Source organism: Eschrichtius robustus, chromosome X (genome assembly GCF_028021215.1).
Source record: "Eschrichtius robustus isolate mEscRob2 chromosome X, mEscRob2.pri, whole genome shotgun sequence".
Taxonomy (NCBI): Eukaryota; Metazoa; Chordata; class Mammalia; order Artiodactyla; family Eschrichtiidae; genus Eschrichtius; species Eschrichtius robustus.
Window position 1 is genome coordinate 121,955,908 of NC_090845.1, and position 18,337 is coordinate 121,974,244.

The window sequence follows — 18,337 nt, forward strand, 5'->3', positions numbered from 1 at the left end:
GCCCGCACGCCACAATTACTGAGCTCGCACGCCTCAACGAGAGAGAGAGAACCCGCACGCCACAAGGAAAGATCCTGCATGCCTCAACGAAGATCCCGCGTACGGCAACTAAGACCCAATGCATCCCCCCAAAAAATCAATCAATCAATCAATAAAATAAATATAAAAAAAAGAAAATAACCTATGTGGCCATGACAGATGAGTAGGTGATATCCTGGAAGAGGTGACGATAGTGAGGGAAATAAAACAGACTAAGGACTGAACCACAGGGGGCTCCATAGTCTGGGTGGGAGAAGCAGCACAGTGTTAGGAATTCAGATACTGTCCTGGGCAGTGGAGAAGTTAGAACCCAGGTGAGCAATTTGAGCAGCAGACAATGAATATAGGAGGAAAAAAAAGGGAAAGAGGTATTGCCTTTGACTAAAGGGACAGATTTCTATGGATACTGTTCTGATAGGATCTGCTTCCCCAGCTGGGGCTAACCAAGGCTCTTAAGGTTGAAGAAAAGAAGAGCACCTGATTGTGGTGGAAACTGAAAGTGAGAAGAAGGTAGACAATGCCCTAAATCAGGATGGGCTGTGTGCTCGTGCATGCGTGCATGCACGCATGCATGTGCGAGGTAGGGGGCAGGGTGTGTGAAGGAGAAGGCAAAGACACAGCGCCATCCGCTAGGTCTAGAGCAAGCAGCTGAGGGACGGGAAGAAGCAAGACCAACACATATAAAAGAATACAGTGTCCGCAGAAGTGAAAAGGTGTGTACCTGAGATTCTAAGGTTCCCGAGACTCAGTGAGTACAAGGAAGCAAGGTGAAGCAGATCAATGCGAGCCAGAGGAGCTGGAAAAGACAGCACACCTGAGGTTGCCCCTGCATTGGGTTTTATTAGGAGTAAAATTTTTGTTAGGCTAAGAGGAATTCAGAGGGAATTCCAGATGAGGAAATTATATGAGGGAAGCTTTGGAAGTTGGTGTGAGCATGGCAACGTGGAAGGGACACAAAGGGGGAACAACCAACAGGAGTGGATGATTCTCGCTGGAAGTGAGAGTGATGGTGGACACAAAATATGTAGACACATTGAAAGGGTCGACAGGGGTGGCCCCGAGTACCATAGTGAGTCATCTGCCCTTTATCCTAAGGGACTAGGAAACTACTGAAAGGTTCTGAGCGAGAATATATGATGGGAGAAGTACTGTTTTAACAAGATTAATTTGGGAGTATGGGGAAAGAGATGGAATGGGGAAGGGCGAAAGCAAGGAGACTAATGAGAAGATTAAATCAAATAGCCTGTGTGTAAAGTCCTAAGGGCTTGCCTGCACTAAGATGGAGATAAAAGGTTTAACAACGTGGCACCACAATGAGAGCTATGACAAAAGGTAGGATCAGTAGGACGTGGTGACTATATATGGAGTGAGTGAGAAGAAAAGGATCAAAGGCAGTTTGGAGACTTAGGGAGCCAAAGAAAAATGTCACTGGTAATAGGAATAATAAAGACAAGGGATAAAATAAACTGGGCTGAAGGAGAAAATTATAATATCTGTCTTGGATACTAGAATTTAATGTTACAGTGGGGAATCCATATAGAGCCGTCTAGCAGGCAGCTAGAAATATGAGACTTAACAAAAAGGAAGAGTCAGGACGAGAGATATATCATCAATGGAAGTCATAGAAATGGATGTGCTTATCCAGAGAGATAGGATGTAAGTGAAGAGCAGAGGGAAGACATAGCCCCCCAAAAAAACTGACAATTAGGGAGAAGACACAGGATGAAACAAAATAAAAAGACACTAGGTTGCCAAGAAGGGGAAAAAAAAAAAGGACCGTGGACCATCACAGAAACCAAGGGAGGAGAGTTTAAAGGAGGACATAATTGGCAGTGTCAACTGCAGCAGAGAAATGAGGAGAAAACGAAAGACAACACAACGGGTTCAGCAAGGAGGTCCCTGCTCTCCTCCAGGAGATGCAGCAGAGTAAGGTGAGAAGAAAGAATGCATGGGGCTAATGCAATAGTGGAGCCAGGAGTAGTGGGATGAAGGCAGCAGGCACCAAGCACTCATTAGAGAAGTTTGCAAGGTGAGGAATTAGACAGCCAGCTTGAGGAGACAAAAAGGTGAAGCACAGGTTTAATTCAGATTGGTGGGAAGACTTCTGAGTTGGACCACATAGGGGAAGAATCCAGGGAAAATATAGTAAGGTACTCAGGGCTCTTTGAAGAAAATTAAAAGTGAACATTTGCACATATGCGTACAGAAGTACCCAGAATGGAACATTAACTAACATCCAGTTACCTGGGCTTTCTGTAACGGTGCCATCCGACAGCAGAGCACCGCAGTGCACTTCATACAGATTTGTAGGAAAATGCTTTTGTAATTGTTAGAACCAGAGTCATGACTAGAATTTAATATGAGAGACAACGTGGAGCCATCAATGATTAATCCATATTCCTGATGTTCTGTCCATGCTCTGAAAAAGAAAAACAATGCTATATTTGAATCTACTATACTTTGCTATTTAGGAACTTTAAAAAACCACTCAGAGGAGGGTTATCATCAACCTGGTTCCTGCACCTGTAAATTCTAAAGAAGCAACCGTCTCTATTAATGGCACAACAGAGACTTTCTATCACATCTTTGAGACTCAAGCTGCCCATATAGATGGCACTAAGTTCTAAATATAAAAATAATGGACTTCTAGCAGCCAGTCTCCATATAAGAAACTCAAGGTGAATTTTGGAAATTACAGTTCCATCAAACTCTGATATGAAGACAAATCATCAATCTGAAAACTCCTTAACAATGCAGGGAAAAGACAAAATGGCTTTGGGGTATACAAATCACAGAAGATATTCTTAATACTTTTGCCCGAATGCCAAAACCTATCAATAGACCTGGCTTCTCAAATATGATGGACTACTAAAAAGACATAGTGTTCATTAAAGAATAGCATACAATAATGATATATGTTCCTTAAATAAGTATCATTTTATACTAGACTAGTGGTTTTCAACCATAGCCTTCCTATGAGAGTCATCTGGGCAGCTTGAAAAAAAGCCCATGTCTTAGGTTTATCCACAGACAAATTAAATCAGGGTATCTTGGGCAGGGCTTGGTTATATATAGGCATGTTTTAAAAGGCTCCATAGGTGATTCTCATGTATAGCCAGGATGAAGTAGTATTAGTTGCCAGGAAAGACAAATATAACAGGTGCTGGACTTCCCTGCTGGCGCAGTGGTTAGGAATCCGCCTGCCAATGCAGGGGACACGGGTTCAAGCCCTGGTCTGGGAAGATCCCACATGCCATGGAGCAACTAAGCCCGTGCGCCACAACTACTGAGCCCGCGCGCCTAGAGCCCTGCTCCGCAACAAGAGAAGCCACCACAGTGAGAAGCCCGCACACCGCAACCAAGAGTAGCCCCGCTCACCACAACTAGAGAAAGCCCGCGTGCAGCAACAAAGACCCAACGCAGCCAAAAATAAAATATAAATAAATTTATTAAAAAAAAAAATATATATATATAACAGGTGCCAAGTATTTAAGAAAAACATATGGGGGAAAACTGACAACTGAGAAAATTCTATCAATTAACATTTTAATTTTTTTTTTTGCAATTAACAAAAAAACCACCGATTAATTTCTGCTCAGGAAATCTTGGGTGCCATTTGAGAACTGCTGCAGTAGACGTATTAAACATAGCAGGATCTCATCGTTATACAATAGATTCATTTATCTAATTTTATGCTCCTCAAAGCTTAATGTTTAAAGGAATCTTGCTAAAATTCCTGGGAATCTTGTTAAAGTGCACATTCTGATTCAGTAGTTTTGGGGTGGGACATGAGATTTTGCATTGCTAACAAGCTTCTGGTGATAATGGAGTTGCTGTTCTATGGACTATGAGTAGTGAGAGACTAATATGCCTCTTCCTTCCTTCCGTTCATATTTTGCTTCATGATATTATGAGCATGTTTTATCCACTAATTAAAGAGATAGCAATCATGCATTCTCCTTTGCTCCCCTATTCACAGAGCTGACAATGAGCAGAAAACAATGGCTCAATAATCAATCAAGCGGCAAGAGGGAGGAGATATGGGAACATATGCATATGTATAACTGATTCACTTTGTTATAAAGCAGAAACTAACACACCATTGTAAAGCCATTATACTCCAATAAAGATGTTAAAAAAAAAAATCAATCAAGCAGTATTTGGTCTCTAACTAGGCCATATAGAAGAATGGAAAGAATTATTAACTAATCTTTCTTTGGAGAATAGAAAATATCCTTGGGGTAACAGAGGCACACATGAGAGAATATACCCAACCAAACATGATATTAAATGGTTAATATCTGAAAAGAATGGATACATGTATATGTGTAACTGAATCACTTTGTTGTACACCTGAAACTAACACAACGTTGTTAATCAACTATACTCCAATATAAAGTAAAAATTTTTTAAAAAAGGTTAATATCCAGTGATTGGGACAATAAATACACACCAGGAAAGAACAATGGTTTCTTTGTGAGGTATGATATCTGAAATGGAACTTAAAAGACAGGACAGAAAAGAGGTGAAGAAAAGAAGGAATGTATGTGTGGTGCATTAGGAAAATAAGCTGAAAAGGTCACTTGGGGTCTTTGGTACGACCTGATTCTGTGGGTAATAGAGATCCACTAAAGGTTTCTGAGCAGGGCTGTGACATGGGCAGTACTTTATACCTAAGGACCACTCATCTGGCAGAGGGGCTTACGTGCTTTGAGGCACGAGTTACTAGGAATCTGATGTGGAGCACCAGTGGAGAGAGTGGGGACATGGGTAAGGCTTGGTGGCTGATTTGAAGTGGAAGGGACAAAGGAGCAGAACCTGGCAAAAGGGATTCTGTGTCTGATGCTTGTGTAACTTGGGGAAAGAGTGTACCCAACTCCAGATGAGTCAGGAAGAGGGAATGTTGAGATGGTGAGTTCAGTTTTCCATAAGCCCTGGCTTTTACAAAAGTGCCCAAGGGCTCCTGAATGGTGCTATGGACTGAATTGTGTCCCCCCCTGAAGTCCCATGTTGAAGCCCTAACCCTCAATGTGATGATATTTGGAAATGGGGCCTTTGGGAGATAAGTTTAGATGAAGTCATGAGAGTGGGGCCCTTATGATGGGATGATGGGATTAATATCCTTATAAAAAGAGGAAGAGACACCAGAGCTTCCTCTCTCTCTGCCAAGTAAGGACACAGCAAGAGGGCAGCTTTCTGCAAGCCAGGAAGGGGGACCTCACCAGAACTCGGCCATGTTGGCACCCTGATCCCAGACTTCTGGTCTCCAGAAATGTGAGAAATAAGTTTCTATTGTTTAAGCTACCTGGTCTCTTGTATTTCGTTATGGTAGCCTGAGCAGACTAAGATAAATGCAAGTAAAACACATGTAATCTGGACTGCCTTTATAAGTACCATTTGGTTAAAGGAAGGAGACATTTACCATAGGCAATTAATAAAAACCTGTTTACTCTCACTGATGTCCAAGTAACAGAAGAACAACAGCTGTTTTAAAATTGGCCATAGCTTCATGAATGTGGGCTATTCATTTTTAAAGTCTGTTTAAACACTAGTGATGAGGACACAGATAGAGCATAGCTGTTAAAAGCATGGGCTCTGGAATTGGGTAGGCTTGCTCTACACCTTATTAGCTGTGTTATCTCGAATAAGTCACTTCATCTCTCTGAGCCTTAGTTTCCCTATTTCTAACATGAAGAAAATAAGATTGTGTTACTGGGTTGCTGGGAAGATTAAATGAGAATAATTTAAAGTGCTTAATGTTGTTCCTGGAACAAAGAGGGCACTTAAGAAATGTGAAATAATATTATCTACGGGTCTTTGGATTTACTGCAGACACATCCTGTGGCATTCCAGAAGAGGAGATTGATTTGCTTACGGCCAAGGTAAATTCCAGTAATTGGTTTAGACAAAGCTAGGCCTTGGTCAATGTCAAGTATAGGAAAATGTAACTCTGGGTATTGAATTATTGTGGATCAGTGGCTTTCCTTGAGAACCTTAGATTCTACAGGTTCTTCGTAAGCAGCTTGTTGAAAGCAGTCCAGTAGCCATGCTATCAAGTATTTGGTCTCCTTTGGAGCACTGGGGCATGAAAATTCACAAAGAAAATGGCTCCAGGACCTCGACCTGCATGGAAACTGTTTTAGAGACTGATTTTATTACATTCAATTTAAGAGACCATGAAAAGGAATGTTTTTTCTTAACATGGACCAGGACAGAGTATCAATGATAAGTACCCAGACCCTAAGTATTTAGAAAATGAACCACTTTTCTAAAGCTTGAGAAGGGCAGGGTTTTCTTTTAAATGAAAGAAGAGGTGGAAAGTGCCAAATAATCTCAAATGGGCCATTAGCCAAGTCCTCAGGAAAGGTTCTAACTTACAAGGCTAAAGCACCTGCAATGAAAGACTGATAAATTACAGAAAACGGAGCCTTCTGCATAAACAGCTGTGATTTACATCTGTACCAATGTCTAAATATAACAAATTGATGTACTTTCTTACTTTTTAAGGCTTCTAGTACTTTTAGGAAATTCATGCAGCAACTTTTTACGATATTCAATCAACAACTCATGTAATCGATCTTCTTTCCGTTCGCTTTCTTGGATGGTTTTGGTGGTCAGTTCCAAGAGCTCGGTGCTGGTTTGGAAAAGGCGGCAGGCATAGCAGGTAGATTTGGCTGTTTCCATCTTGTCCCCAGTAAGCACCCAGACTTTCAGACCTGCTGCGTGCAGGGCTTCAATGGTCTCAGCGGCTTGATCTTGTAGCCTGGAAACACAAAGGAAACCTTGTTATCTCTGAAAATTCCTGACACAGATTCTACAAGAAGGCTTGTTAAAGAGAATATCCTTATAATTCATAGCAATTCTGGAGTCCTGACATGTTTTAACAGTTGTTTTTCTTATATATCCTCTACCATTTCTGAGCATACTCTTTCTGGCATAGTTTTACTTATTAAAGTAAATTTCAAACAATGAGGTTTGGAAAGTTTATGTTTTCTATCTCACTATACAAATACTTAACATGGTTCAAAACAGAAAGGGCCAGACACAGTCTAATGAGATATTGAAGGAAGTTAGCGAATCCCCATTCCTGAGGAGCTGGAAGTTTAGGAAAGCCAACCATTCTGAAGGAGATTTTAAGCATTATTCTGAAAGGCAAGGGTAGAAGAAGAGTGATACTTTGCATTCCTTTTGGTCAGAGAATAACAATGAAAGTAGACTAAATGAATTCTATTAGAACTTTAATACCTTCCAATGAATATATGTTTATAACTTCATGTTTGGGTTAAGCCTCACAATTTGCATTCATAGCTTCTAGAAAACTCCTAAAATAGAATCTAGAACTTATTTTTTCAAGCAGATCAATTCTGGAGCCCTATAATCATGCCCGGCAGAGCTCAGCCTGTATGGTTAGAGCAAATTATTTTAAAGTATGCAAAAATATGCTCTAGTCTGTTAAACCAGGTTAGAATGAGCTCTCATGTTGTTTGCTCAACCTTGAATTTCCCTTCTGCTCATCTGTCTTTCAAAATTGTACCCATTCTACCAAGCACCAACTCAAATGGTGTCTCTAGCACAAAGCTTCCTACGCATAGTAAGACTACTTCATAAATACCTGCATAAATGAAGGGATGGCTTAGTAAGTACTCAGAAGACCTTAGAGATGACAGATTCATTCTTCTAAGCCACAAATATTTAACTTAAAAATTATTCCCACAAACAGTTCAAAATCTGATGTACAGACAAAGCTGAATCAAAGATTTCAAAACTTGAGAATGAATTACCAATCTGGACAGATACCACCCTAAATGACTGGTCATTAAAATAACAAGAATATCATTTTCTAGTTACTTGTCTTCCACTGCAGTGGCTCCAATTAAATTCATGTTTGTCTCAATCTCATCAAAAACCTTTTCCATTTTTTCTTCTCTGTCTTGTAAGGCCATTTTTGCCTCTATGAGCTGTCTGTTAATTCTTTCATAATCATCTGGAGCAATTTCTTTGAAGGCTACGCAAAGTGTCCGATACCCATCCTAGAAGCAAGGTAGGAGATCTCTAGTTATCCAAATAATGAATAAAAACAAACAAACAAAACACACTCTTTAAATACTCTTGCGTTACCATACAAAAGAGAAATTCTGACTAATTTCCTTTTTAGTTAAAAAAGGGGAAAAAAAGAGAAAGAACAGATTGCACTGGGTTAACATTCAATTAGGTTTGGAATAACAAAATAATAGCTCTTGGGGTTAAAAAAAAAAAAAAAAGCAGAACATAAAACAAAGGTTCTTGAAAAGTCTTCAAAGGGTGCAAATTCTGAACAGAAACTTGCTCCAGGATGTTTTATATTAAAATAAGGAAAATAATATTACAAAATCCCCAAATATAAAAATAGACCATAAAAATAAGCTAAAATTCATTTAAACAGTCCTTTAAATAGCAATCCATAGACATAGTCATCTCTAGCATTTCTCTATGACTACTGGGGGGAGGGGGTGTAGGCTCACCATTGCATTACGTTCCACATGGACTTTAGTTAACTCAATTTCATGATTTTGCACCCTGGGGAAAACTGCTGAGTCGGCTCCTTTACAAAAGAGAAGTATGTCTCCTAAAATAAAGAATCAGAGTACTTGACTTACTTAGAATTGGGATTTTAATAATAGATAACTATTAAGGTGGCCTCTCCCACCCAGCAGCTGTGTATCCTGAGCCTGCCTTGGAATGTTCATCCAAATGGAAGCAGACATCTTGACCTTTACTCTGTCAGGACAACATTCACCACCTCTTGGGACCAATACAGACATAACTAATATCCCAGAGTTTACAACATGCACCTCTGTTAAAAGAAACTTCCTTCAAGTGAATCACAGAAGACGGTGCTTGTGTCAAGGAGCTGCATCTGAATTCTCTTTGAGGATGTTGTCAACCATGGTCTAAAGTTCACATGTGGCATCTACAGACGTCAAGGACCAAACTCAAGCTCAAACAAGATAAAATCATTTTGAAAGACTATACACATTAGCTTTTAAAACAGTGGCTTGAAGGTTTTCACCGGAAACTGGAGAATGCTAGTACAACTACAGCTTTATACGAGTCCATGCACCCAGGAAAGTAGACAGCACCATTAAGAAGGACACTCTGACCTTATAAGGCAAAGTGCTAAGTTCAAAAAGTTAAAAAAGGGTAGCTCTGAGGTCAAGGCCCTTGATAGGCCACTTCCTCAGACATCTTACCATCTGCAGTAAAACGTGGGCGTGCATGTGTACAGGTAAGAACAGCAAGTATTCCAAATGTTAGGTGTTTTTTAAAAAATTTTCTCTCACATAGCCACAATGTATTTAAAAGTCATAAAACAAATTCCACATTTACATATAATGAAATCAGCATTGTGACTTTGCAGTCACACCACAAAGTATGAATAAGGTAGGATATATTCCCTGAAGGGTAGGTCTAAATCTTCCCATTCTCATATTAAGACATTTTCAACAGATTTAATACTAAAAAGTAAATTACTAGGAAATAAATCAAGGATATTTTGGAAAACCACCTGGAGACGGACAGACAGACAGACACAGACACAGACACAGACACAGACACAGACACAGACACACACACACACACACACACACACAGAGGAATATGAGAGCCCACAAACGAAGCAGGAATGCTACCCATGGGTCTTGCTGAACCTGAGCAGAAGGCATCCCAGTCACCATGGCTCCTCCCAAGAACATGGGGGAACCCTGAAATGATGGTACTGTTTCCCCTGCAAAGGGCAAGCTTCTTTACTGCGGTAAACAAACAGCCCAGGTTGCTAGAGTAAAATCACATGCCCTTTCCCAGCAGTCAGGCCCTTAGTCATCTCTAGCTTACCTGCTTCCAGGAAGTGTAAAGCAGTGGGGAATTAGGAAGGTCAGAGAGGGATAACCAGCAACTCTCTACACTCATAGATTCTACTGCTAGTAATCTCAAACCATCCAGTTGTAGTGGGCTGCTGCAGGTAGACATTGGTGGTGATTGGTTAGTACCCTGAACTGTGAAAAAGTCACCCTTTTAGTTCCTGTTTGGACATCCAAGACTGAGGGGTAGAGTTCACTTTCCAAGAAAATGCATATATTGTCATACCAGGGGTTCTGCCACTGACAATTTGACAAACTGAACATGTGCTTGTATAAATACATTAAGGCGTATACAAAAGCTTTGCACAACTTTCGGTAATCATACACTACTACGTGAAATGCTTTTCTCTCTTGAAGTAGTTGATCAACATACAAATCTACAAATGGAAAAAGAAAAAGTCAAGTTTTAAAAATGCATACCTGATGGAGTCTTCACAACTACACTCATACGACGGCGGACAGAATCGAAGTTTAAGGTGTGAAGAAGTTCATACCTTTAATAGAAAAAAAAAAGAGAAAAGTGAAATACCTAGACCAAGATAAAACATAACAGAAACATCTTAAGTTAACAGAGCTCTCCTCTTTGGATAAGGGTTGCTAGTTGTGGGCACAACAGGTGCTTTCCATTGTGTCTTTGGAATTTCTCTGCGCTTAGAACATGCTGTCAGAGGATACCAGTGTTGGTTAAGGGTTATCTATATCTTCTCATTATATAACTTAAAATAGTAAGGAGAGACTGACTGCATAGGAATGAGGAACAAAGAGCTGTCCTGCGAAGCTATATCTGGAGAGGGTCTAGAAATAGTCTCACCCTGCCAAGTATTTTAATCATCTATGGAGTGCCTACTATGTGTCAGGCACAGTGATTGACGCTGGACAATAGACACACATCTTCCCTTAAGGCGCTTACCAAATGATAAGGGAGACAGAGGGTAATGAGATGAGTACCCCCTAGTCTTCCAAATACTGTAACAAAGGAACACACAGGGGAGATGTGGGAGCACAGACGGAAGGCATCTGAAGGAAGGCTTCCTGGAAGAGGTGGTGCCTGAGCTGTGTTCTGCAGGAGTGACACGATGAAGAAAGGATATCATGGCACTCTGAGTATAGAGAAGAGTATGTGCAAAGGCACAGCAACATGAGAGCACGTGGCCCATTGGGGGACTTACAGTAGTTCACGTAAGGCTTGAGATCTAGTTGATAGGGGAGTAGCAAGAGAGGTAGGCAGGGGCTGGGACCTGAGAACATTGTGGGCCATTTCAGAGATTTGGAATTTCATCCTAAGGGCAATAGGAATCCACTGAAGGGTATAAACAGTGGATTGACATGATCAGATTTGTGTGTAAATGGCTAAGCTACTCACCAGATGAAAGGATGAGGAAGAAGAAAGTTTCTAAGACTTATTACAAAAAATGTGAGGAAATAATTTCTTGAAAATAAATAACTTGTATACAAGTATTTACTAGAAAGCTTCTCTTTGATGGGAGTGAGCGGGTCATTGGTTTTGGGATGTGTATGTATAAGACATCTACTTGCAGCACAGTATCTCATTTGTTGTTGGCCAGATGGGGGCACTGTTGTGAACCGGCTAGAATCTGGACTTTGACAATGACCTGGGGCTCCTGGCAGTCAGGCCAAAGAGCCTTCTTCTGGTTCCTCTGGCTCTTGAACACTCCTTCCCAAAGGGGCATATTCCCTAAGCACATCTACATGTGTTACATGTTTCTGTGATGGGTCTCACGAAATGCTAGGGGTCAGAATGGAAGTCAGATAATTACATACCAAGTTCTTACAAAGAATTCAAATTAATCACAGGGGCTAATTAAAATCCGCTATTAAGCCAAGGTGGTTTTGTTTGTTGGGGTCTCTGTAGTGGGAAAAAAAAAAAAAAAAGAAATGTGGAGCTACGGCTGCATCAGAGTACTTGCCCTGAGGCTCACACCCAAGCATCTAGAACAAGAGAAAGCTTCTGACTCCAAAGCTGCCATGTCTGGTAGGGCTTGCAATCCCAGAATGATTGGTTGGGTTCTGGACAGCAGAAGGTTTCATGCATGTTCACTGATTTTTCTTGCAGCATGTGTTGGAGACCTGAAATGGCATCTAAAATTCAGAAAAGTCCAGGCAGACGCTCATTCAGGCTACTGGACCCATATGTGAACAAAATTGGAATCATTTACACCTCAAATGCTAGTTTCTGCCATTCTATGAAAAATGTCTTCTCCTACTCCAACTACATTTACATAAAGCTCTGAACTGGGAGAGCAGAGTCCTACATTTATAGATGCGATCAGTCCCCTTTGCTGCTCTTCCTAAATCCATCTAAGGTGGACTGTGGAGTTAAGAAGTGACAATCATCAAACATACAGTGCTACTTACTCTTCTATTTCTTTTCTTTGGTTCTCTACTCTCATATGACCATTCCGCATTCCTACAAACGTGAACCCATACCTGCGAAACACAATAAAAAAGACCTTTGTGTATCTTTAAAGAATAATTAATTTCCTCTTGCGCTGGCATTATTCATACTTGTTTATTGTTTTCTTCTCTTTCATAAGATCTCAATCTATAACTGTACTTCCTTTTACTCACTGAGATGTTAACACAGAGCAAGTCAATGCCCAGTCACAAATCGTAACCAAGAAAGAGGCAATTTGTAATGCCAGTTCTGTAGCTAACACAAGGGGTGAGTTTTATCCACTTAATTAGCTTGGGCTTCATGGATAAAACAGGACTTTCAGTTACCAAATGATATCAAAATTGCTGGGAGCACTTCAGCAAAAACACGTGTTGTACAAAAAGTGGCCATTATTATAGGATTTGCAAACTATAATATGAATATTTGGACTTCTGGCTGGAATGCATAAATAGTAATGCAAGTTACATCTATGCATTGCTATTTTCTTTTTGGTCTTAACTGGTTAGGTTTGAGAATTTTTTTCAAACTTTCAGATAAAGTAGCTTGGCTCCTTATTAAAGAATAAGGATACTTATAAGATAAGGTTATTGAAGCAAATAAGGAACAAAATAACTCCTGTCCTCCTGTGATTTCGCTTTCTCGGAGAAGTACAAAAACTGTTTAATTTTTTTTACTCTTCAAAAATGTTAATGTATTTTTCTACAACTTATTTCTGGGTTTTAAAACAGCATTACTGAGGTATAACTGATAGAGAACTGCAAATACCTAATGTGTGCAATTTGATGAGTTTGGACACATGAATACGTCTGTGATACCATCACCACAATCAAGGTAGAGACATATCCCAACATTTCTCATGTTCTTTGTGTCCCCTTTGCTTTTTTGTTTGTGGTAAGAACATTTAACATATGAGATCTACTCTCTTAACAAATTTGGAAGTGAAAATACCATATTGTTAACTATAGGCAGAACTGTACGTCTCGAAATTATTCAACTAGCGTAACGTACGTGCTTACCTTTTAGCTCCTTTGACCAAAGCTATTTCATCTGGTGAAGAGGACATATAGGTTAATTCAGCTGATTCTGTAACTCCATCAACAGTATCATTTGTTTTAATTTCTACAGTATGACATAAACACAAGGCACGCAGAAAGAGCTCTTCTCGATTCTATTGAACAGTAACAGAAAAATCATTATATTAGTTTCACTGTGAACACTTGGTAACTAGTCAATGAACAGAGAAAAGTTATTAATGTGAGAGAATGTTATAACCTCCAGCAAACTGAGTAGCAAAAACTTATAAATTCATAATACTCAAATGAACTATATATTCTCCTAGTCCCTACCAACATGCCTGGTTCTCAGCTAACACACCCTAGGGGCTATGTTAACTCATTCAAGTTACTGTAGTGCCACCTAATACCAAAGCAGCGACATCTCCATGGCCTAAAAGAGTTCATTCAATTCTAATTCACAATCTGGCAATAGCTCAGGTGCAGGGAGACTCTGGTTCATTTCATGCCTAGACACTGCTGGGATTTGAATGATTTTAATAGACATCATTCTTGGAGCAGCTCATATTTTTAAAGATAAAGCACCAAAAATTATGATCACAGAGTCAAGTGAAAGTTTTACCCAAATGCCATTTTTCATAATGCTCTCTTCTTATAAATTCTACTTGTTTACAAATTCCGGAGTTGTCCATAAAATAAGAAAGGTGAAGTTGAAAGAACAAACCAACGGTTATTCAAAAGTCTATGTCACGTGCCCAAATCCTTAATGTCTACTATGCTAACACATGCCTATATAAATTGATTTCTCAAGGTAAAATGGTAACGCAGAAAATGCCACCTTATCTGCTTTGTCAAAATACGGTAAGGGTCCATCAGTTTGAGAGAGTCCATCAGCCTCCTGAGTTACACCTTTATACTTATGCCCATCAATGCAGCATTCAATGAATTCCATGCTATTTTCAGTGAGTGTTCCAGTCTTATCAGTAAATACATAATCCACCTAAAAACAAGAACACAAACATATGCATTCTTTCTTCAATGTGATTAATTTTCTATAAGGCATACCTAAGGATATTTTCATATCCATAGAAATCACCTTTTCTCAAAACTTGTCAAATGTCAGGTAATTACAGAAGCAATATTATCAAATGAATGAGAAATGAAGAAGTATTTTTAAAGATACTGAAATAGTATCACATGTCTAAGGTAGACTTACTCAAATGTAGGAGATTAATAGGCAGGAAAAATGTGGCTATTTTATCAAACTAAGACCCCTTCAATTTAACACCGACCTGTTTTGATATAAAGAAGTTAACATAAGAAAAGTCAATTTTACAAGTGGGAAACAATTTACTGACCATTATTTCTCTCTCTCTCTGACATACTGACACACGTGTGCGTGCGCACGCATGCACACACACACACACACACACACAGAGAGAAAACATACTGGATAGGAACTTAAACTAACTGGGATGTAACAAAACTTTTCTTTGAAAAGTAATATTTTCTATAAATATACTGGATTGAAGTAAAATGCATTGTGTCATAGAATGTATATAAGAGTTACAGAATATAGACAGACGGGGAAATAATGTTACTTAACTAGACACAGTAAGTCAATGATGATCAAAAATATAAATGAAATTTCTTTCCACATACTATGTATATTTTCAGATACTCCTCCAAAAAATTTCCAAATTAAAATAAAGGAGCAGAGTTTATAATGATAGGTTAAAGTATAATATACTTTCATAAATAATGGAAAAAATAGGCTATGAAATAAATTTGCCATGTAAAATAAGCCATTTTGAGCATTTTCATTTTATCCCAGTTTTTATCTCTTCTATTTATAACATCTGGCTTTTGGAAACCCACAATTTTATCCTCCTTTTTGGCAATTTATACTTAAATAGTTAAAATTATGGGCTGACAGGAACAAGCATAAGTACAAGATTAAGGTTTTTATTATGTAAGGGAGAAAGAGATGAACTGCAGCAGTAGTTGCTTTCTAATTATTTTTCAAAGCATTTCACGGTAGCAGCACTGGCACAAATATAGCATTCCAATCTTCTCTTTTTTTTCCTGTTAGCCAGCCAAGTTTGAATTCTCTCTTTAAATTAATCCAAGTGGTATTATTCCTGTATCATTTAGATTTTTCCAGTTAAAATGAAATTCTTTGGGGCTTTTTTTCTGATCAAAATTATTAACCTTCATTTTCCCCCCGAAGGTTGTCCTGTGTTGCTGCAGCTCCTGCACTTGGATGAGCATTAACCCATTTTGAAATCTTTTATAGATGACAAAGGTAATAGCTTTAAAAAATAAAGTGCAGGGACTTCCCTGGTGGCGCAGTGGTTGAGAATCCGCCTGCCGCAGCGGGGAACACAGATTCGATCCCTGGTCCGGGAAGATCCCACACGCCGCGGAGCAACTAAGCCCGTGCGTCTCAACTACTGAGCCTGCGCGCCTAGAGCCTGAGAGCCACAACTACTGAGCCCACGTGCCACAACTACTGAAGCCTGCGTGCCTAGAGCCCGTGCTCCACAACAAGAGAAGCCACCACAATGAGAAGCCCACACACCGCAACGAGGAGTAGCCCCTGCTTGCCACAACTAGAGAAAGCCTGCGCGCAGTAACGAAGACCCAACGCAGCCAAAAATAAATAAATAAAAATAAAGTGTATTTAAATAAAGTGTTTGCCTATATATAACAGTTTGTGCACTATGGATCTCTGTACAATTAATCTCACAGGTATAGGCCAACAAACTATACCCTGATAGAGTAATTATCAAACTGTAGTCTGCATCACACTCACTTGCAGCGTGCTTGTTAAAACTCAGATCGCTGGGCTTTATCCCCAGAGTTTCTCATTCAGTAGCTCTGGGGTGGGGCTAGATAATGTGCACTTCTAATAAGTTCCCAGGTAATGCTGGTCCTGAGATCATGCTTTGAGAACCACTGATCTAATATATGCCCTACACTCAGAACAAGGGGAGGAGAGGATTGGCTATTATTAAAAAGTATTCTCATATTTAAAGGAGAGTGTGGGCCGACGAGTGAGAGGCTACTGCTTGCCTCTGACTCTCAACAGCCTCTTCCTCTTTAGTGGTAGGTTTGAGCCAGTTGCAGGAAAGGCCCTTCTCTATCAGCAAGCTCAAAGCCATCAATTTATGGATAGAAAGCCTAAAGTGAGATAGCTGTTCAGAATAGAAAGAGCCCTAAAATAAAGGTTGAACACATGAAATCACCTAGTTTACAGGTCAAAATTGGTAAAAAAATTTCATATTGTTTAACCTAGTGAAGAACTTGGACTGGAGTTGTGGCTCCACCACCTACTAAATTTGTGACCTTGGAAAAATCTCCTCATCTCTCTGAACATTAAATATTAGCCTTAAATAATCAAACCTGCTGCACAAGGCTGTAAAGATTACTAAATATGTTTGTAAGTGTTATATAGATGTAGATTGTCATTGCTGTTGACTTGACCAAAATCACACAGTACTAGACTCTTTCCATCATTTCACATTCCCTGATTTTTCTGATTATCGTCACATTGCTATAGTTAGGGTACGATATGTGTGCTTCCCCAACTAGATGTTGAACAACTCAAGGGTTTCTCGCTTACTTCATAATAGTAACCCCAGTACCAAGAACATGTCTTAGATAACACAGAAGTTTAATACATAACCACTGGATTGAATTACTGGAATCACAGTATATACTCTGACACACCACTGGGCATAGCTGCGAGACTGGGAGGGGATATGAAGGAGGAGGCTATCCCCACCATTTTTTCAAAGTTGAAACCATTTGGCTGTCTAAAGGACTGATGTCTGATCATAAAAGACCCCATTCTTTTCCAATTGAACTGAGCAGTCTACTTCTTTTTGTTTCTCAAGTCAAAGACCAACACTGTCCTAAACATATCTTCCTATTTTTTTTTTAATACAAATGTGGGTCACTTTGGAAGAGGTTAAGCAAGTGTTTGCAATGGTATTGATGGAAACTAACTGACACTGCTTTTAAGTAACATAAAAGCCCTATAGATTTTAAATTATGACTCATCAAGGAGGAAACTGGTTACACTTAATTTCGTGTATACTGGTCCATGAAATGCTAAATGTCCTAAGAAACCATTTCAAGACTTCTTTGCATTTTCATTTAGGTAGTTTCTACACATGTAAGCTGATCATGATGGCAAATTGTTTTTACACTGTACAAACTGAAGTGGTGGTCTGGTTATTACCTTATAACTGACTAAATGACAGTCACATCCAGAAAAGCAGGTTTTGGCGGGGAAAAGAAGTGGTGGCTGAAAAGAAAGCTGTAGTTTATTTTCACTGATCAAACTGACTACATCATTACCCAAAGCTCTACTTTATGTTCTGCAGTGTGAATAAGTCTAGATGATAGGAACAAGACTACGTTCCCATAGGTAAGATGGAATCTGCTGAGGTGGAGATCTGGCCTGGATATCCTGCCTGTCTCTGGTGAGAATTAGGTGCCACATGTGGAATGATGGCTGTTCTATTTGCAGTAGCCTGGGACTAGCCATGTTCACCCTTGGGTAGCTTAATCCATATAGCCGGGCACTGGATTTAGAATAGGCAGATCTAGTCAACTAAATCAGCTGTCAGGGATAAGTTCACCAGAGGTGGCTTATAACTCATTTTTTTTTCCCATGTAAAAAAGCTGCAGATTGATACCTTTTGTTGGGACTAGAGTAGTTCTACTCAGCTTTCCCTGGATGAAAACTTCTGGTTTAAAAAGGCTAAGGTCAGCTGTGGCAGCTGCAGTGACCTACAAGAGAAACTTCTGGGAACAATATCTAAGGGAAAAGCATTCGTTCATTCATTGCTTATTCTATCCTTAGTGACTCAGTATCTCTGTGGAACGCAGATGCCACAGTCTGGGGTCCTGGAGTCCTAGAGTCAGGTTTCAACATAATGATATCTGGAGAGTCCTTTCACCCT

At 39.6% G+C, this 18,337-nt stretch overlaps 1 protein-coding gene across 6 annotated transcripts in view; it reads right to left on the minus strand.

Moving 5' to 3' along the window:
* ATP11C (ATPase phospholipid transporting 11C) overlaps positions 1 to 18,337 on the minus strand; it is a 164,941-nt gene that overhangs the window by 43,026 nt on the left and 103,578 nt on the right. For all 6 annotated transcript variants that reach the window (XM_068532843.1, XM_068532844.1, XM_068532842.1 and 3 more), the window contains 8 exons: positions 14,203 to 14,364; positions 13,368 to 13,519; positions 12,312 to 12,383; positions 10,356 to 10,429; positions 8,541 to 8,644; positions 7,888 to 8,069; positions 6,539 to 6,802; positions 2,284 to 2,458 (listed from right to left, as the gene is read on the minus strand). In XM_068532843.1, coding sequence (XP_068388944.1) covers positions 2,284 to 2,458; positions 6,539 to 6,802; positions 7,888 to 8,069; positions 8,541 to 8,644; positions 10,356 to 10,429; positions 12,312 to 12,383; positions 13,368 to 13,519; positions 14,203 to 14,364 — 1,185 coding nt within the window. The remainder of the gene's footprint in view (positions 1 to 2,283; positions 2,459 to 6,538; positions 6,803 to 7,887; positions 8,070 to 8,540; positions 8,645 to 10,355; positions 10,430 to 12,311; positions 12,384 to 13,367; positions 13,520 to 14,202; positions 14,365 to 18,337) is intronic.